The sequence below is a fragment of the Trichosurus vulpecula genome, chromosome 3 (assembly GCF_011100635.1).
Source record: "Trichosurus vulpecula isolate mTriVul1 chromosome 3, mTriVul1.pri, whole genome shotgun sequence".
Classification (NCBI taxonomy): Eukaryota; Metazoa; Chordata; class Mammalia; order Diprotodontia; family Phalangeridae; genus Trichosurus; species Trichosurus vulpecula.
The window spans coordinates 27570460-27591752 of record NC_050575.1 but is presented as its reverse complement, the minus strand read 5'-3'; the positions used below and the strand labels follow the sequence as shown (position 1 = coordinate 27591752).

General features: G+C 37.4%; 1 protein-coding gene across 1 annotated transcript in view; it reads left to right on the top strand.

The window, feature by feature from the left end:
* The window catches only part of CDKL3 (cyclin dependent kinase like 3), a 72732-nt gene that overhangs the window by 41257 nt on the left and 10182 nt on the right, over window positions 1-21293 (top strand). Inside the window, exons 7-8 of the mRNA XM_036752796.1 lie at window positions 977-1065; window positions 21104-21257. Coding sequence (XP_036608691.1) covers window positions 977-1065; window positions 21104-21257 — 243 coding nt within the window. The remainder of the gene's footprint in view (window positions 1-976; window positions 1066-21103; window positions 21258-21293) is intronic.

Sequence of the window (21293 nt, the reverse complement as noted above, 5' to 3'; positions counted from 1 at the left end):
AGAAAACAGTAGGACTGCTCTGCTACAGATGATGTGGAAGAGGCTGAAGTCTTACTGAAGTGGAACCACATGGTGTTATACTGGTTAAGAGTAAAAAGATTTGGGTTCTGATTCTAGATTTGCCTTGCCATATCTCAACTGTAAGGTCTGCCCTGCTTATGTAAAGAGTCATAACAATCACATGATAAGCAGCTGTTATAGTGGAAGAAGCCCTGGACTTAGGTCTAGGTTTGAACACTGACTCTACTATTTACTGCCTATATGTTTTTGGGCAAGTTCCCTCTCTCTGGGCTTCAGTTCTTTCATCTATAAAATGAAGGGTTGGACTAAATGATCTCTAAATAGATGATCCCTTTCAGCTCCAAATTCTTTAGTTCTATGACAGTCTTTTACATTTGTAAGGTATTTTGTAGTTATCAACTAGCTTTCACATATATTGTTTCATTATCACATTAGCTCACAATAACTTTGTGAGATAAGAACTGCATAAGTATTTTAGGCCCATTTTATATATGAGGAAACTGAGCTTCACAGACTTTGAAGTGTCCTGTCTGTAACAACACAGCTATTTAATTGTGGAATTAGGACTTAAATTCAGGTTTTCTAACCTCTAATCAAATATTCTTTCCACTATAGCTCAAGATTGGAAATAAGTGACCATAGCAGTGTCATCAATTTTGTGTTACTGTGTTAGTTACATGCTTGACCTATATAAATCTGTCTTTACACCCTGTAGCACAGAACATTTTAACCTGTGATAGGCTTACTTAATGTAAATTCAGCAAATTGCTAGGAGTAGGGAGGGGGAGAAGAGGATTCAGACCCATAAATTACTGGGTCCTAATTTTATCTTTTTAATGGCTCATTAAAAAAATGGGCAACCCCATTTTTTCTCATTTAAAAAAAAAGCTAATGCCCACTATGCTTTGTAAAGACATTTATAAAGTAGTTTTAACCTTGTTTTATTATTTTCCAGGCTTGTTTGCAAATTGATCCTGCTGAAAGGGTGTCATCTACAGATCTTCTGAACCATGACTATTTTACTAGAGATGGGTTTATTGAAAGGTAAGCATTTAAAGGTTTAAAATTTTTTTTAAATTAAAACTTTTATGTCATAAGAGTTGACAGATTTCTTTAGGGTCTTCTAGATTGGAAATATCTATAATGTGCATTGCTATAGATGGTAATGTGTGTTAGAAAAGAAAATGAATAAAGTGAGTCCATATGTATAAATTTTAGAGGTCATAAACTAGTACTAGCCAATTGGATCAAACAACAGGAATTTTGTCTTTAGTCCCATTGGGAATATGAATTTATTTTCCAATGCTGACTAATCAAGGACAATGATAGTGCTGAAGTACATTGATGGTTCCTTCCTCCATCCTTACATAGCACTGATCGTCTGTACCGTACAGTACAGCACCTACATTACAGGATCTAGCTTTAAAGCTTAAAGAGATCTTAGAGATCATCAGATCATCTCTTCCAGCCTTTCAACTGTGGAGGTGAGGACATTGAGACCAGAGATGGGAAGTGGTTTATTCAAGGTCCCCTAAGTAGTCAGGTACAGAGCTGAGAGTTTAACGTAAGTGTGTGTCTCAGTGGAGTCCAGAACACCTGAATTCAGACCCGGCCTCAAATGCTTACTAGCTGTATGATGCTGGCACATTCCCTCTGTTTGCCTCAGTTTCCTCAGCTGTAAAATGGGAGTAATAACACCTACGTCCCAGGGCTGCCTGGCACATAGTAGGTGCTTAATAAAGGTGTGTTCCTTGTCCCCTTCATCTCTAAAGTGAGGGGGTCAGTGGTCTCTGAATCTTAGCTCTCATGATTAATTTATTCTATAACTGTTTTTGTATGTTAATCTTATTTTCACCTACTATATTCATCTGTTTGTTCATTCATGAATAAACATTTAGTAATTGTACACTGTATGCCAAACGCTGCTAGGTACTAGCTCAGGAAGACTCAGGATTTAGATAAAATGTGATATTTGCCCTTACGAAGCCTGTAGTCTAAGGGGTGGGGGCAGTGTGTGGGTGGGTGGGGAGGGAACAAGTATTTATTAATTATCTACCCTATGCCAGGCACTGTGCTAAATGTATGTGATAACAAATAATATCTGATCTGATCACCCAAGACCACATACAGCTAACTGTAAGGTAAAATATCACAGCTAAGTGCCGTGAAGTCTGAAAGAAAGGATAATTACCAATAGGGAGTGGAACTCATGGAAGAGGATTGTCTGGACTGAAATTCAACAAAAAGGTAAAACTGAGGCATGTTTCTCTGAGCAAAATAACATTTTATTAACAGGTGCACTACCTGCCAATAGAATGGGTCTAATGACTGCCTTGATTAGCCAAAAGACAAAGAACTGATGATTCACCTCGTTTTTATAAGCATAGAACAGAGTAGGTGAGAAAATCATACCATTGCTATGGGTTGGCAACATCATGGGAGTAAGGGATCATGATTGGTTATATTAAAGAAAGCAGACATAAACACTCGTGGGATCAGGGTCAGCCTTCTCTGTCTTGAAGGGAATGCTTTGTGAATTTATGAGGCACAGTTTTATCCCTAAGGGGTCATTGATAGTGAACTAGGAGTAGCAGACTCATGGGTGCCTGGGAATTAGATAAGACCACTTTGAATTGGTAAGAATGAGGTTGAGGTGAGATAAGGTCAGCTTCTCTGCCCTCAAGGATAGCACACAGATGTCACGAAGTTTCTCAGGAGCTGGAGTTATAAGGGAGAACAAGCTTCCTTGGCACAAATAACAATTCCTTTAGAGTGTTAGAGTGTTTTATGAGAGTACTGAACCTCATAAATTGAGCTCGGAGTTTTTCTTTAATTAACAGTGATTGTGGGAAAGTTTAAACCTTTGCATCTAATTAGAGAACGAGAGAGAGAGTGAGAAAGAGAGAGAGAGAGAGAGAGAGAGTAAACTTGAATCCCTGAGCTTCTACACTCAGAGACTGAAAAAAGGGATTAGGTTGTTATATGTAATACAGAATAGTGTTACAGAATAGATTCAATTACAGAATATAAAAAACAGGGTCAATGTCTAGTTTCCACAGGAGGTAACATTTGGGTTGAGCTTTAAAAGATGGGTAGGGATTCAACAGGTGAAAATAGTGGGGAGAGAGAGAGAGAGGCCACCCTATGGATAAAGGCCAGAGCAAGCAAAGACAAGGCTAGAAAAGCAGAGAACATGTTTATGGGGCAGACAGTAGTCCATTTTGTCTGGAGCGAGAGTTTGTAGGGATTATGAAAAGGCTGAAAATGTAGGGTGAATTAAATTGGGAGAAACAGACAAGGAAGTTTTCAATTTACTAAATTTGTCCTGCTATTAACTGATCAGAGATAATGTTACTCTAGTACCTGTTGATGGCTTGACTCCTTGCCATGATTGTTTTGTTTTTTAAGTTGTTTCCTTTTTATTATGAATGTAATCAAATATAAATATTTTTCTATAAAGAAATGAATAGGGGGGTGGAGCCAAGATGGCAGCTGGAAAGCAGGGACTAGTGTGAGCTCCCTGCCAAGTCCCTCCAAAAACCTATAAAAAATAGCTCTGAACCAATTCTAGAACTGCAGAACCCACAAAATAGCAGAGGGAAGCAGGGCTCCAGCCTAGAACAGCCTGGATGGTTGCTGCGTGAGGTCTTTCGCGCACGGAGCTGGGAGCGGAGCAGAGCCCAGCGTGGGCCATGCGGACCAACCAGACCAGGAGCTGGGCGGAGCGGGCCCTAGAACCTTGAATCAGTGAGCTGTGGCAGTTGCCAGACTTCTCAACCCACAAACACCAAAGACAACAGAGAAGAACTGCAGAACCCACAAAATAGCGGAGGGAAGCAGGGCTCTAGCCCAGGACAGCCTGGATGGTCTCTGGGTAAGGTCTATCCTGTACGGAGCTGGAAGTGGAGTGGAGCAGAGCCCAGCGTGGGTGGTGCAGACCAACCAGACCAGGAGCCAGGTGGAGTGTGCCCTAGAGCCCTGAATCAGTGAGCTGCAGCAGTTACCAGACTTCTCAACCCACAAACATCAAAGACAACAGAGAAGGTTAGTGGGAAAAGCTGCTGGGGACAGGGGAATAGAGTTTGGGGTTCAGCCACCGCCCAGGGGGCAGCGGAGGGGGGGCAGCTACAGAACTACAGCTGCAGTTGCTTCAGGCCCCAGGCCCACCTGGTGGGAGGAATTAAGTGGAGGATCAGAGCAGTAGTGCCCAGCCTGCTGAAAATCTAAGTCCGGTCCAGGTTGAGGGTTCTTGGGGAAGGAGGAGTGCTGGTGTGGCAGAGCTGGCTGTAATAGTTCTGAAATCAATAGCGCATCCCCCCAAACTTGGAACATAGTACTCTTTACAAGCAGTCATACCCTGCTGAAAAACTCAAGGGTCAAGTAAGTTGGCTGGGAACATGGCCAGGCAGCGAAAACGCATTCAGATTCAGTCTCAGACTTTGGAATCTTTCTTTGGTGACAAAGAAGACCAAAACATACAGCCAGAACAAGTCAACAAAGTCAAAGAGCCTACATCAAAAGCCTCCAAGAAAAACATGAACTGGTCTCAGGCCATGGAAGAGCTCAAAAAGGATTTGCAAAAGCCGATTAGAGAAGTAGAGGAAAAATTAGGAAGAGAAGTGAGAATGATGCGAGAAAACCATGAAAAACAAGTCAGTGACTTGCTAAAGGAGACCCCAAAAAATACTGAAAAATATCCTGAAGAAAACAACACCTTAAAAAATAGACTAACTCAAATAGCAAAAGAGCTCCAAAAAGCCGAGGAGGAGAAGAATGCCTTGAAAGGCAGAATTAGCCAAATGGGAAAGGAGGTCCAAAAGACCACTGAAGAAAATACTACCTTAAAAATTAGATTGGAGCAAGTGGAAGCTAGTTACTTGATGAGAAATCAAGATGTTATAAAGCAGAACCAAAGGAATGAAAAAATGGAAGATAATGTGAAATACCTCATTGGAAAAACCACTGACCTGGAAAACAGATCCAGGAGAGATAATTTAAAAATTATTGGACTACCTGAAAGCCATGATCAAAAAAAGAGCCTAGATATCATCTTTCAAGAAATTATCAAGGAGAACTTCCCTGATATTCTAGAGCCACAGGGCAAAATAGAAATTGAAAGAATCCATGGATCGCCTCCTCAAATAGATCCCAAAAAGAAATCTCCTAGGAATATTATCGCCAAATTCCAGAGCTCCCAGATCAAGGAGAAAATACTGCAAGCAGCCAGAAAGAAACAATTTGAATATTGTGGAAACTCAATCAGAATAATCCAAGATCTGGCAGCTTCTACATTAAGAGATCGAAGGGCTTGGAATAAGATATTCTGGAGGTCAATGGAGCTAGGATTAAAACCAAGAATCACCTACCCAGCAAAACTGAGTATCATGCTCCAAGGCAAAATATGGACTTTTAAGAAACGAATATAAAAAAGAATTATGTATGTAAATATATACTTTTTAAAAATAAATTTTTAAATTTTAAACAAATACAGAATGAGAAAAGAAAAAAATGCATTGCTATGTATATAGCAGATCATAAGAGAGGATTCAATATAAAACAGTAAATTTCCATTTAAAAAAAAACCTATATAATAAATACTACACATTGTTTTCAAAGCTGCCCGGCTTTTCTTTGCTTCCTTGTTGGTTTTCTTTTGTTCTCTCCTGTATACTTTTTACTTTATTTCTTACCTCTCCCCCGCCCCGCGCCAAAGAAGGCTACAGTTAAGTGTGGGCATACACACACACACGCACACACATATGTGTGTATATATATATATATATATATACACACACATACACACATACATATATATGCATACACATAGATATCTATAAACATACACATGCATACACATATATACTCATACACATATATGTAAGACCGTACTATGCTTATTTCCACCTGTCATGTTTCTCTGAAGGTAGATGGCAGCTTCTTTCATGGTCCACATCTTTCCATGTTTTTCTAAATCAGCCAGCTCATCATTTCCTACCCCACAGCAGCATTCCAATCATATCCTAACCTGAGAGATTGTCTGTGAAAGTTTTTCCCAGTTTTCTGCATTCCTTCTATTTTTGGCTATATAGGTTTTCTTTATACAAGAAAATTTTAATTTAAGATAATATAAATTATCCTTTTTATACTTCAACGATGCTCTCCCTTACAATATAGTTTAAGGTCTGGTAAGGTCTACTTCCTTTACATCTTTTTCCTGGTTTCTTTGAAGTTCCTGACCTTTTGCTCTTCCAAGTAAACTTTGTTCTTATTTATTCTAATTTAATAAAATATTTTTTAGTAATTTAATTGGGATGACATTGAATAAATAGATTAGTTAGGTAAAATTATCATTTAAAAATTATATTGGCTTCACTTACCCATGAACAATAAATAGTACTTTAGTTGTTTAGATATGAGTTTATTTATATAGGAAGTATTTTATGTTTATAGTTTATATTCATATAGTTCTTGTGTCTGTTTTGGGAGGTATATGCTTAGGTATTTTATACTGTCTAGGTATTTTAAATGGTCTAAAACAGGGGTGGGGAACCTTTTCATGTTAGAAGGCTGCATTAATATTTAGCTGTAATCAAATAAGGCTCCATTCAAGAAACTTCAATTAGATATACTTAAAAATTTACATTATTTTGTAAAAATCTAACTACTATGTAATTAATAATTTCAAAAAATGAAATGTTTGTTAATTTCAAAGTTAACTAACCTTTTAGTGACTTTGTTTTGTCTGCTTTTTGTTGGAAAGCATTTGAATATTTGGTTGCGGCATGGAGGTCCACAGTTTCAGTTGATCCTCAGATGGATATCAGTCATTTGTGACCTTAAGGGCATCTTGATTTGGGTTAGGTAGGAGAATGTAGATTCACAGCAATAAGTGGTTAAAAAGCAATAAAGCATTTTGGGGGCATATTGCCAAAGGCATGAGTATTCTACTGCATTTTTCCATATTTCAATCGGATCTTTCTTAGCATCAAACAATGACTTTAAGATGTCATCTACTGAGAGTTCAATCAAATCCATGTGTCTTCAGGTGCCTTGGTAATATCAACTTAGGTGAGGCTGAAATGCTAATTTGAGTGTGATGTCATGATTCTCAAAGTCAGTGAACCTTTCATTGTATTCTCTAATTAATAGGTCCATAACAGCTGTGTATTCTTCAAATGATTTGCATCATCAATGACCTTTGCTAACTGTGGGGAAAATGTTCATACAAAATTTCCTTTTGAAGAATTGTTTTGAAAAAAGATAGCTTTTAAAAAAATACTTGGATTTTTTGCCACATATCCTATATAGACTTAGTTTTACCTTGTAAAGAAATATTCAAGTCATTTTGATTTGACATGATATCACACAGAAATGCAGCATTCCTATAGAAATCTTCTTTCAATAATTCCCATTGCTGATTCTGTTCTTCATAAAATTTAACTATCTGCTCACAGAAATAAAATTTTGGCTAACACCTGCCCCTGTGATAGCCAATGCACTTTAGAATGCACTTATAACTTGTTGCAAAGTGTCACTTAAAAATAGTAGCCTTAGCACAGATATTTTGCTGATGCAAGATACAATGAAAAAATGAGAGCATCTGGAACTGTTAATACTTTTTTTTCCTTTTTTTTGGTGGGGGAAGGCAGGGCAATTGGGGTTAAGTGACTTGCCCAAGATCACACAGCTAGTAAGTGTGTCAAGTGTATAAGGTCATATTTGAACTCAGGTCCTCCTGACTCCAGCGCCAATGCTGTACTCACTGCGCCACCTAGCTGCCCCGATACTTTTTTTTTTTTAATCTGTGCAACATACCCTTCATGTTTTCCTGTCATGGAAGGTGTATCATCTGTGCATACACTTACTAAATTTATACCAAATACAGTCCAAATTCCCCACGTTTATCTTGAAAGTTTTTGAAGATATCTATTCCCCATGTTCTGTTCATGAGCATGCCCAAAGCGAGTAACTCTTTGTATCAAAGAAAGTTTTCTATTATGACCTGAATGGAGTATAAAACCTGCGCTGAGTATGTAGTGTCAGTTGTTTCATCCAAAGCAATTGAATAGTGTGTATTTTCCTTTTGAAGTATTGCATGAAGTTGTTCTGTTAAGTTGAAGGTAATTCATGCTGTTAATCAGTTATAGTTCTCCTTGAAAGAGGTAGTTGTTTGTACTTTGAAATATTATCAGGGTCTAAGCATCCTACAACTTTGACAATGTATTCTTTCACAAATTCTACATCACTGAATGGCTTCCCCTTTTCCTGAGTATATAAGCTACTTTATAAGTGGCTTAAGTGGCATTATTTTCAGGTCTTATTGTTACTTGAAATACTTGTGTCTTTACTTTTGCTTTTCATCTTTTAATTTCTGCAATACAACCTTCCACACCTTTCCCTCTAATTTAAAATATTTGTGTTCTTTATGAGTGTTATAATGCTGATGAGCATTGAATTTCTTTAATGTTGATATTGCAGTATCACAAAGCAAGCAAATCATCTTATGTTTAGCAGAAACAATATTTCAATTCCCAATCCTCATTAAAAAGTCTGTTTTCTTCCTTCAGCATTCTCTTAGTCTTGTTTTTTTTTTTTTTTGACGTGGTAGGCTCTTAAGCAGACAGAATTTAAAAATACTGTTGATCTGTGCAACTATTCAAACACTACTACTTCAAACAGAAACACAATGCACTGTTGTCAAAAGCTGATAACAGACTGGCATACTTGACCTGTATAAACTCTCGCCAACCAGCCTTGTGCAGTAGCAGTGCCAGTCAAGTGGGGGAAGTTAGAACTAGGTAATGATCATACCTGCCATCAATTTAGCCCTTATGACTTACTAATGTTCTAATTGTGCCGGTCAGTCTGGGAAGATCATTTCATTGAAACTTATTTTATTCTTTGGTATTTTCAATATGTTCATCTTAAAAGAAATAAAAATCTAAAAGACAAAACAAAAATGTATTAATAAAAATAAAAAGATTTGTTCTTTAAAATTTGGATTCAGTCAGAAGGCTGCCCTTAAGGACCTAGAAGACCTCATGTGGTCTTAAGGCTTCAGGTTCCTCATCCCTAGTCTAAAACAATATTGAATAATATTGCTGAAACATAGTGTGGTTTCTTTGTTTTTTCCTTTTGACTAAATTTATTTTAACTTTAACTTTGAGATCATGATTAGTATCCCTGATTTTTTTACATAATAAATTCTTCTGCTGCCCTTTATTTTATCTTTGTGTGCATCTCTCATTTTTATAGTGTTTCCTGAAAGCAACATATTGGTGAATTCAAATTTTTAATCTGCTGTCCATTTCCATTTTATGGGTAAATTTGTCCCATTCACATTCTAAGCTACAATTACTTGTTGTGTATTTTCCTCCTTCTTGTTTTTCCTCACTATCCTTCTCACCCTATTTACCCTATCTGTCCTCACTCTTCTGCTTTACCTCTATCCACTACCTTGCCCTCCTATTCCTTAACCTACCCACCCCTCTAAAAGTCACTCCCTTATCTGCTCCCCAGACCTTATTCCTTTGATTTCTTATTTGTTTCTGAATATAGAAGACATATCTATATCTCCACACACACACACACACACACACACACACACACACACACACATTTATTTATTTACTTATGCCTCTAACACATTCCCAATAAGAGTAAGGTCCCAGCACTACCTGCCCTACCCCTTACTAGCTTCTTCTGTATCAATTTTTCCTTTTTTGCCTCATTTGTATGAGATAATTACTCCTTTTTACCTCTCCCTACACACTTTTATTTTTTTAGACTCACTCCATCATACTCAGTTCAGCCCAAGCCTTTCTTTCAAACTACCCAAATAATGATGACAGTCATAAGAGTACTGCTAATATTTTCACATATACAAGGTAAACAATTTGACCTCATTGAGTCCCTTATAATTAGTCTTTGATATTTACCTTACATTTCTCCTGGATGTTGTATGTCGAATTTTCCTTTAAGTTCTGGGGGTTTTGTCACAAAACTGGAAAGTCTTTCGTTCTTTAAATGTCCGTTTTTTTCATTCAGGATTATAATAAATTTTGCTGGGTAAGTTACCCTTGGTCATAACCCCAGCTCTTTTGCTCTATGGAATATAGTATTCCAAGACCTCTGGTTCTTTAACATACTAGATGCTAGGTCTTATATAATCCTTACTGTAGCTCCATCATATTTAAATTATTTTTTTTCCTTGTTGCTTCCAGCATTTTATCCTTAACCTGGGAGCTTTGAAACTTGGCTACAATATTTCTGTAAGTTTTCCTCCTGGGATCTCTTTCAGGTGATGATAGGTAGATTTTTTTCTATTTCTTCTTTGCCTTCTTTTTTCAGAATATCAGGGCAATTTTCTTTGATAATTGCTTGTAATATTGTATCAAGATTCTTTTTTTAATCATAATTTTCAGATAGTTTGACTATTCTTATATTATTTCTCCTTAATTGGTTCTCTAGATCAGTTGTTTTTCTGATGAGATGTTTCACTTTCCCTTCTATTTTTTTCATTCTTCTTGATTTTATGATTTCTTGGTGTCTTAGAACATCATTAGCTTCCCCTTGCCCAATTTTAGTTTTCAAGGAATTATTTTCTTAAGTTTTTGATTCTCTATTTCAAGTTGGTTGACTTTCTTTTCATAATTTTCTTCATTTTCTTAGATTGCTCTTATTTTTTTCTAATTTTCCCTCAATCTCTCTTATTTGATTTTTAAAGCCTTTTTGAAGTTCTTCTAAGTTTTTTTTCTTTTTTTGTGCTTGGAATCATTTGATGTTTTTTATTGAAAAAGGAGTGGCTTTTTTTTTTACCTCCATAATACCTCCTTGAATATGAAGACAGATTTTCTCTATCCCCATGGTAACGATCATAGATTGGGTTCTTTCTCATTTGCTTAATCGTTTTTATTTATTTATTTAGTTAGTTTTTAGCAGCTATTAGTGTAATCAAGTTGTAGTCCCAAGTATGGGGAATTATGCCCCAACTCTCAGGTCCTTCTTACAGTTACTTTCTGAGGTCTGTCTCAGGGCCCAACCTTGGGTTCTCTTCTCCACTCCTAAGACATGGCTGGGGCCCCCAGCCACACTGTTTGGCAAATGATCTTGCTCCCTGTGGTCTCTCCAGTGGCTGCAAACTACTTTTGTCCTCTCTGCCCTGGCACTGAAACCAGGGACTCTGCTCTCCTGCAAGTGCCCACAGCCAACAGGGTCCCTGTCCCTCACTACTGCACTCACCAGGTGTGTGCTAGCTCCTTCTCCCTGAAGCCACAGCCTGGAGGTGTTTGGTCAGCACTGCTGATCTTGGCATCCCTCACAGTGGAAGGTGCTTCAGTCTTCTCCTCCTTAGCTGTTACTATTTGCAAAATGAAATTTGCTGAGGCTGAGGCTGAGGCTGAGGCTGCTTCTCAACCAAGCTGCCCCCAGGGCTCATTTTTTGTTGCTTCTACAGAGTTGGCCTGGAGGTGTTTGCATTTCACTCAGTCTGAACCTCCACCCCTGGAGGTTAGGTCTTTCCTGGGGTCTTCTCAAATTGTCTTAAGAGGACAACTGCTTTATCCTGTGTTTATTTCTGCTACTCTTCGGTGAAGTTCTGTCTTTTTTTGGGGGTGGGGTGGACTTTGTAGAGCTGAAAGTTTTCTGACCTACTCTGACATCTTCCCAGAATCCTATAACACATGCTTTCAAAAAAACATTATATGTAACTTAAGTTCATGGGTTCATACCCTTCATAGAACCTTTTAAAATACAGTAACAGAATTGCCTTATTTTTTATTGTCTCCTTCTGAACTCCTTTTTATTTTTCTTCTGTGGAAATTTAGTGCTTTATTGATGTGCTTTTCTTTATTTCTGTCTGTCTCACCACCTACTGACTCCCTTTATACCTCAGAACCACACATGCCACACAGTAAATTAGTATAATTGAGTTAAATCAATTAATTGGCAATATATAAAAATGTTTCATTTTGCCCCTCTAGTCCATCTCCCTGCCAAGAAGGAGAAGGCATATTTCATTATCAGTCTTCTAAAGTTATATTTGCCACTGCTCAAACTTACGAAGTTTTCCAGAGTTGTTTTTCTTTACATTATTATGATCCTTATGTAAATTACTTTTATAGTGTTTCTCATTTCTTTCTGCATCAGTTCATACAGGTCTTTCCAAATTTCTCTGAATCCATCCCTTTCATAATTTCTTATGGTGCAATATTATTTCTTTTTTTAAATCAAGCATTTAAAATTGTTTTTTGTTAAATTTTCTTGAATGAATATCTACCTTCTCTCCCTCCTGGCTTCCCCTTCCCAATAGAGGAGGCAAGAAAAACAAAGTTCCCTTGCTATCAACATGCATAGTTAAGCAAAACAAATTCCCATATTGTCCATATTTTTAAAAAAATACCATTCTGAACTCATCATATCTCTATCAGGAGGTGATTAGATGGTTTCATCTTGAGTCCTATAGAACCATGGTTTGTCATTGTGCTGATCAGAGTTGTAAGAATTTTAGATTTTATTGTCTTTACTATATTGTCATTATGGTGTAAATTGTTCTTCTAATTCTGTTCACTTCACTCTGTAACATGCAAATCTTCCTAGATTTTTCTGTAACCATCCCCTTCATCATATCTTTACAGTACAACAGCATTCCATCACATTCTATACATATGAATGTATATAACTTGTTGCAATAATTCTGAATTACATTTATATATTGTATTACAATTCATTTAACCATTCCCCAATTGAGTACACAATTTATTTCCAGTTCTTTGCTGAAATAAAAAAGTGCTGCTATAAGTATTTTTTGTACATATGGATCCATTCCATCTGTCTTTGACCTTGTTTTGATATAATTACATCATTGGTTCAAACCATATGTACAATTTAGCATCCTTTTAGGTGTAGTTCCAAATTGTTTTCCTTAATGGTTAGACAAATACACAGCTCCACCCACTACTCGTCAGTGTGCCTTTCTTCTCACAGTCCCTCCAACAATAGCAATTTTCATTTTTGCCAATCTGAAAAATTAGGTAAAATATCAGAGCTATTTTAATTCATATTTCCCTTATTATAAGTTATTTGGACCATTTTTTCAAATAGTTATTAACTTACCTTAACTGCCTATTCATATCCTTTGACCATATATCTGTTGGTGAATGGCTTTTGTTCATATGTTTGTATTCTCTATTTCTATATCTCAGATTTGAGTGTATTGTCAGAGGAATTTGCTGCAAGAATTTTTCCTTTGTTCATTGTTTTCATTCAAATTGTAACTAAGTTGATTTTGTTTCTGTAAAAACTTTAAAATTTTAGGAAACAAAATTATTCATTTTATCTCATGTCATCCTCTCTATCCATTGTTTGGTCAATAATTCTTTCCCTACACATAGTTGTGAATAGTATATCCTTTCCTGCTCCTCTAATTTTTGTAACTAATATACTACATGGTATAAAATGTCAGTCTAAAACTAATTTCAGCCAGAAAACTGTTTTCTAGTTTTTGTAGCATTTTCTGTTGGTGTCCTTAAGTTGGTAATTAAGTAGTTGGCATCCTTCGAGTTATGCAACAGTATGCTACCACATGCTTTTGAGTCCTGTTCTCCTGATCATCTTTTCTAATTTTTAACCAGTAAGAAATAGTTTTGAAGATAACAGACTTATAGTAAAGTTTGACATCTGGTACTGCTAGGTCATCTTTAGTCCTAATTTCTTTTTCATTATTGTGTTTGACTTTTTGTTCTTCCAGATGAATTTTACTACTATTTTATCTAGTACTCTGAAGTATTACTAGTTTGGCATGACACTAAATCTGTAAATTGATTTAGATAGTATTCTCAATTTATTATGTTGGCTTTTAGTTATGGAAATCAATATTTCTCTAATTATCTGTGTCTTACTGTATTTCTTTAAAGATGAAAATGTTTTCGTGTTTATATGCATGTAAGTCCAGAGTATGGCTTTGTAGGTTGTCTCCCACATATTTTATACATTTTGTAGTTATTGAAATTAATTTTCTTTTCTATATTCTCCTGCTGGATTTTGTAAAGGCTGATGATTTGAGGGGAGTTTATTTTAGGTCCTGTTACTTTCCTAATGTTGTTCCAGTTGATTTTTAGTTGAATCTCTAGGGTTCTTTAAGTAAATCATCATATTATTGTCATCTTCCTTGTCCTTTTATAGCACTTAGAGTCAGCCATACAATAGCACCTTATATATTGTCTCTCTCTTTTGTATTCGACAACCTTGTTTCTCCTTCTCTGGCTCCTGAAGGTTTTTCAACACAGGAGGGACATGACTAGACCTATATAGAAGGAAAATTCCCCCAGCACTGACAGACAGGCTAGATTAGGGAGTGAAGAGGATGGAGGCAGGAAGATATTTCAATACTGCGGGTGATAATGAGGGCCTGTTTTAGGGTAGTGATAGTGGGAAATAGAAGGAAGTTGAAGGGATGTGAGACATATTGCTGAGGAGGAATCAATACTCGGTAAATGATTGTACATGGGAGATGAGGGAGAATGAAAAGTAAAAATAGAGGCAAAGTTTCAAACATGGAAGATTAGGTGAATGGTGATGCCATTCCCCCAAAAGTGAAGTCTGAAAGAGAAGTGGGTCGAGGAGGCACAATTATAAACTTGTTTTGGCTTATAGACAATTGAAGATGTGGACCTGGAGCTCAGGAACTGGAACAGGACATGAAATGTGGATTTGAGCATTAACTATCATAGAACTGATAATGAAATCTGTAGGAGTAAATTAGCTTACCACGGAAAAGAATACAGAGAGAAGAGGATACAGTCTATAACATGGGGTTGTACCTACTCTAAAGGGATGGCAAAAGGGCATGAAGCCAATAAAGGAGTCAGTGAGACAGGAAGAAAATCAGTCAGTCAACTAGCATTTATTAAGCACCAGTTATGTACCAGCCACTGTGCTGTTTGCTGGGGATATAAAAGAAAGGGAAAAAGACATTCCCTGCTCTCAATAAGGTCACAGTCTAACAGAGGAGACAACATGCAAATAACCATGTACAAATAAGATATGTACAGGATAAATTGGAGATAGTAATAGAGAGAGAAGGCACTAAGATTGAGAAGGACTGGAAAAGTCTTCGTATAAAAGGTGGGACTTTAGCTGAGACTTGAGGAAAGCCAGGGAAGCTATGAAGCAAAAATAAGGAGGGAGAGTATTCCAGGCATGGGGGGTGGCCAGGGAAAATGTTTGAAGCTGGAAGATGGTGGCATTATGTGCAAGGAGCAGCAATGAGGCTAATGTCACTGGATTGCAGAATATTTGGAGGAAAAATAAGGTGTAAGAAGATAGGAAAGGTAAAAAGAGACCAGAGGGTGAGTAAAAGCTGATACAATAAATAATTTGGGAAAGCAAGGAGTAGTTTACTTATCAGATTTATGGAAAAGTAAAGAATTCATGACCCAACAAGAGATAGAGAGCATTACAAAATGCAAAACGGATAATTTTGATTATGTCAAATTGAAATGTTTTAGTACAAAAAAAGCCAATGCAACAAGAATTAGGAGGGAAGCAGAAAATTGGGAGAAAATCTTTGCAACTAGTATATCTGATAAAGGCCTCATTTCTAAAATATACAGGGAACTGAGCCAAACATATAGGAATACAAGCCATTCCCCAATTGAGAAATGGTCAAAGGATATGAACAGGCAGTTTTCAGAGGAAGAAATTAAAGCTATCTATAGGCATATGAAAAAATGCTCTGGATCACTACCGATTAGAGAAATGCAAATCAAAACAACTCTTAGATACCACATCTCTCCTGTCAGATTGGCTAAAATAACAAAACAGGAAAATGATAAATGCTGGAAAGGATGTGGGGAAATTGGAACATTGTTACATTGCTGGTGGAGTTGTGAGCTGATCCAGCCATTTTGGAGAGCAATTTGGAACTATGCCCAAAGGGCTATAAAAATGTTCATACCCTTTGACCCAGCAATACCACTTCTAGGGTTGTATCCCAAAGAAATCACACAAGCGGGTAAAGGACCCATATGTACAAGGATATTTATAGCGGCTCTTTTGTGGAAATCAAAGGGATGCCCATCAATTGGGGAATGGCTGAACAAGCTGTGGTATATGAAGGTAATGGAATACTATTGTGCCATAAGAAATGGGGATGATACAGACTTCGTAACAACCTGGAAAAACCTACACGACATAATGCTGAGTGAGTGGAGCAGAGCCAGGAGAACATTGTACACAACCACAGATATATGGATTCCGTGAGGACCAACCCTGACAGACTTCGCTCTTCTCAGCAACGAAAGGTGCAAGGACAACTCCAGGGGACTCACGATGGAGAATGCTATCTTCATCCAGAGAAAGAACTGTGAAGTTTGAATGCAGATTGAGGCACACTACATGCTCGCCTTTTTTCTTCTCTTTTGTTTTTGTTTTTGGGTTTTTTTTTTTTGGTTCTGTCTCTTCTTTCTCATGATTCATTCCATTGGTCATAATTCTTCTCCACAACTTGAGTAGTGTATAAATTAATTCAATGTGAAGTTATACATGGTAGTTATATGAGATTCCATGCCATCTTGGGGAGGAAGGGGGGAGGGAGGGGAGAAAATCTGGAACTCAAAATTATGTAGAACTGTGTGTGGTAAACTAAAAAATAAATTTAAATAAAAAAAAAGTCAGAGGGTTTTCTATTTAATCCTGAATGTAATAAGGAACCACTAGAATTTATTGAGGAGGCGATGATATGGTCAGACTGATATTTTAGGAGGATCAATATGATAGCACAGTGGAGGTTAGATTGGAGTGAGGAGAAACTTGAGGCAGGAGGGCCAATAGTAGGCTATTTCAGTAGTCTAGGCATGAAGTGATGAGGGCCTGCACCAGGGTGGTGGCAGTATCAAAGGAGAGAGGAGGGGTATATTTGAGAGATGTTATGAAGGTAGAAATGACAGGACTTGACAGTTGACTAGACAGGCAGTGAGAGTGAGGAGTTAAGAGTACCATCTAGGTTGCAAGGCTGAGTGGTTGGTAGTCATAGGAAACTTTGAAAGAGGGGAGGGTTTAGGGGGGAAAATAATGAATTTAGTTTTGGATATGTTGAGTTTAATGTATCTAAGGCATATCCATTTCAAAATGTTTAATAAGCCATTAAAAACATAAGACCTAGGGGTCAGAAAGAGGTTAGGATTGAACAAAGTAGTGATCCCATGATGGGATCACCAAATGAAATTGTATAGAAGGGAAAGAAGAGAGCCCAAGACAGAGCACTGAGGGACACCCGTGATTAGTGGGCCTGATGTGGATGAAAGTCCAGCAAAGGAGAGGTCAGACAGGTAGTAGGAGAACCAGGAGAAAGCATTGTCATGAAAACTAGAGAGAAGTGAGTGTGAATGAGGTGATTGACATTGTCAAAGGTGCAGAAAGGTCAAGAAGAACAAGGATTGAGAAAAGGCGATTAGACTCAGTACTTGGGAGATGATTGGAATGTGCTATCTCTCTAAAGGAGAAGAAAAATATCTAAAAGGAAAAAGAATGACAAGTTTGGCAGAGAGGTCAAAGAAGAAGAAGATTAAAAAGAGATCACTAGATTAGGTAATTAGGAAGCCATTAACAACCTTTGAGAGAGCAGTTTCTGTAGCATTGTGGGAGAGAATCCAGATTGCGAGGGTTTGAGGAGAGAGTGGTTGATGGATGAGGTGGAGTGATTGGATATAAACAATTCTTTTGAGAAATGTGGCCACAAAAAGGAGAAGAAAAATAGAAAAAGTAACTCTCTGCTTAATAATAGTCAACTAAAGGAAATTGGGAGGACATGAGCATATTTGGAGGCAGGTAGAAAAGATTCAGCGAAGAGTAAGAAATTGAGAGTGCTTCAGAGAACGGGAATGACTGTTAGAGCGACGTTGTGGAGGAACTGAGGAAACAGAACCAAATGTATGGGGGGAATGATTAGGCCTTAATGAAAAATAGAGATACTTCTTGTGCTGTGACTAGAGGAAAAGAGAAAGTATTCAGAACTTTTGAATAATAGAGAAGAGGACCTGAGGCAGCTTAGACTGGATGGCTTTAGTCTTCTCAGTGAAGTAGTAATCAAGGCTGAGTAATCAACTGTACTTGTGGAGGTTTGAGCTATAGTTGGAACCAAGGGGGTTTAGAAAAAGGTTTGGAACAGTCACTGGGGAATGAAATGAAGTTCATTGAGTAGCAAGGCAGGACCAATTGAAATTTGTAATAGATAAAACCAGCTTGGTTTTACGACTTTTTCCAGTGATGCTCAGAAGTTCTGAAGTAGGGGTGGAGAAATTTGATAGTGGGGATTTTCCAGAGATGATGATTTGCAGGCCAAGAATGATGGAAGTTTAGGAGGGCAGGAAATTCTAAGATAGTAGCTAGTGAAACATTAAAATGGTAGACCATGAGGTCAGGGCTGAGTGTGGAGGCAAGTAAGGCATGTGTGTGTATATGTGTGTGTGTGTGTGTGTGTGTGTGTGTGGTTTAGGTGATGAGGTTGATCACGATAAAGTTGATAAATAAATGTATTGTGAATAGCTGGGAGTGGGGAAAGGTAGAACAGAAAATTTTGTTTAGATGGTAGAATCTTGGAGATGGCTGGAAACTGATACGATGAGATCTAAAGTGTTGGGATCTTGTCATCAGTAACATCCATCATGGGAAATGAGTAAATCAAGGACCTGGGAAGTTAGAGGTCAGTATGAGGCTTCAGTGAAGTGGAAATAGAGGTCAGCGGAATTGAGGTATTTGAGGAATTGTGAGGCCAGTTGACAACATGAACATTAAAGCCCCTGAGGATCATGGCTGGAGTTGAAATAACAAAGAAGATTGTGAGCAAGGTATTAAAGCTATTGAGAAAATTGGGGGAGTTTCTTGGAGGGTAGTATTGAGAAGAAAGTTAGGAGAGTGACCTGAAGGTTGGATATATGAAACAATAGGGATAGGGAAGCATTAGTATGAATGGCGGTCGTGAACTTCAAAAGAAGAATAGTTACTGAGGAATAGTGGCAGAGGAATAGTTTAGAGGTAGTAGCAGTAAGAAGTAAAGAATATGCCGATGCCTTCTCCTGGCCCTGTGTAATAAGAGTAGTGGCTTCCAGTGGAGAGGGTCATAAAGTATATGGTGCCTTCAGAAGAGTACTGGACTTCTGTTAGAGTAAGGAGGGGACAGGATGTTGATTGAAAAGTGCAAGGATGATATTTGAGAAAGTTCCAAAAGATACATTGGAATGAGGTAGGAGATGCAAATCACTCTGTTGGGGTCCACTTCCCCTAGTCCCCTAAATCAAAGGGACAGAAGGAAGAGTTAATATACTTGTTGACTACAGTTGCTTTCAGATCATGTTGAACTTAGGTCCATTCATGTTGTAATGGGCCTTGGGAAGGGTAGGACTGGTTAGAATAAGTATTAAGGTTTTGGAGTAGGTAGATTATAAAATTCTTTAGGACAGGGACCACAATTTTTATAGTATTGAGTGCAAAAATGCTCTCAAATACTTGATTGGTAAAATAGATTTTTTTAAAACCAGCCTCATGATTACTACTTGTGCTTCAAAAAGTAAGGGGGAAAGTTACTCATGTATGAATAGCTTATTCTGGTACCATTTGAGATGCTGCACGACCTAGTAGATGGAGCAGTAGACTTGGGAAAGATCTTGGTTCAAATCTTACCTTTGATGCTTCTTGTGTGTGACCATCTTCAAATCACTTAACACCTTTGAGCCTCAGCTCCCTCTTCTATGAAATGGGGCTAATACTACTTTTACCTATCTCACAGGATTGCTGTGAGGATCAGATGTATGTGAAACATTTTATAAACTTTAGAGTACAATATAAATAATTGCCAGCTATTATTATAGCATTTAGTGATTTATTTTCAGACCCCAGGGAGTTCAGTTTCAAATTTAGTAAGTCAGAGAGAGAAGTGTGGGATAACCATATGGATAAGTTTTAGAGTTAGAGATAAGGCTTTATCTTGGACTCTCTTCTCTTTTCTCTCCATCCTCTTACTTGATGTCCTCCAGATTTATATTTTTGTTGTTGTTGTTTCATTTGTATCTGACGCCTTGTGAGCCCATTTGGTGTTTTCTTGGCAAGGATACTGGAATGGTTTGCCATTTCCTTCTCCAGATGAGGAACTGAGACAAACAAGGTTAATTAAGTTGCTCTAGTAAATGTCTGAGGCTGGATTTGAACTCATAGAAATGAGATTTCCTGATTCTAAGCCCAGTGCTCTGTCCACTGCACCACCTAGCTGCCCCAGATCTCTCTATTTTTTCCCCTTGAATGCTAGTTCTACATTGCAAATAGCTTAATGAAATTCTTCAAAACCACAATACTTATTTTTTGCTTTGTTAAAGTTTATACTTTATTTTTAATTTTTATTGATATATTTTATTTCAACACATCAACCGTTTTCCATTAAACAGCTGTCACTTCCCCCACTGTACCTTCCCATAAAAATGAATTGAGCAAAACAGAGATCGTGACTTACAATCCCTGCTTCTTTATAGTTTATGACTCGGTAATAGAGAGGAAGGATCTCATAGTATCCTGTCATGGGATTATAAGCTGGATGAATCTTAGAGGCCATGTAGCCTGATTCCCCTCATTTTACAGAAATGAGGAAATAAAGAGCCAGGTTAAATGTGACTTGCACAAAGACATACAGCCGATCTTCCTGGCTTCAAGTTCCTCACCTGTCTACAGGAGGCTTTAACAGCTTGAAATCAACGTTTTATATTTCCTGAGTTGTGTTGCTCATGAGGAGCATTTGTTTATTTTTAAGTTGTAAAGCAGTCCCAAGTATATAGAATTTCTTCTTTTAAAGATTTTGGAAGATTTACCTTTATTAATAAGCAGTATAGATAGTTAAATATAAATTATTTTTGCATTTCTTTGCGTCTCCATTGCGTTGCACAGTGCCTGGCACAAACTGAGCACTTAATAAATGGTTGTTGACTTGATTTAGCATGTAGCATGTATAAATATATTTGTTACATAGTTGATAGGTAAATTATAGCAAATAGAACATAAAGATACAGCATCTTGTGCACAAATTGCTTTGTGTTATCAGATTTATACCAGAACTGAAGGCTAAGTTACTACAAGAAGCAAAAGTCAATTCATTCTTAAAGCCCAAAGAGAATTCTAAAGAAAGTGAACACACTAAAGAAGACAGAAAAACAGCCCATGGAAATACATTGCCAAGTAGTTCAACTATAGGAAAGGTGAGGATTTGGATGTTTATTTTCCGGAAAACTATA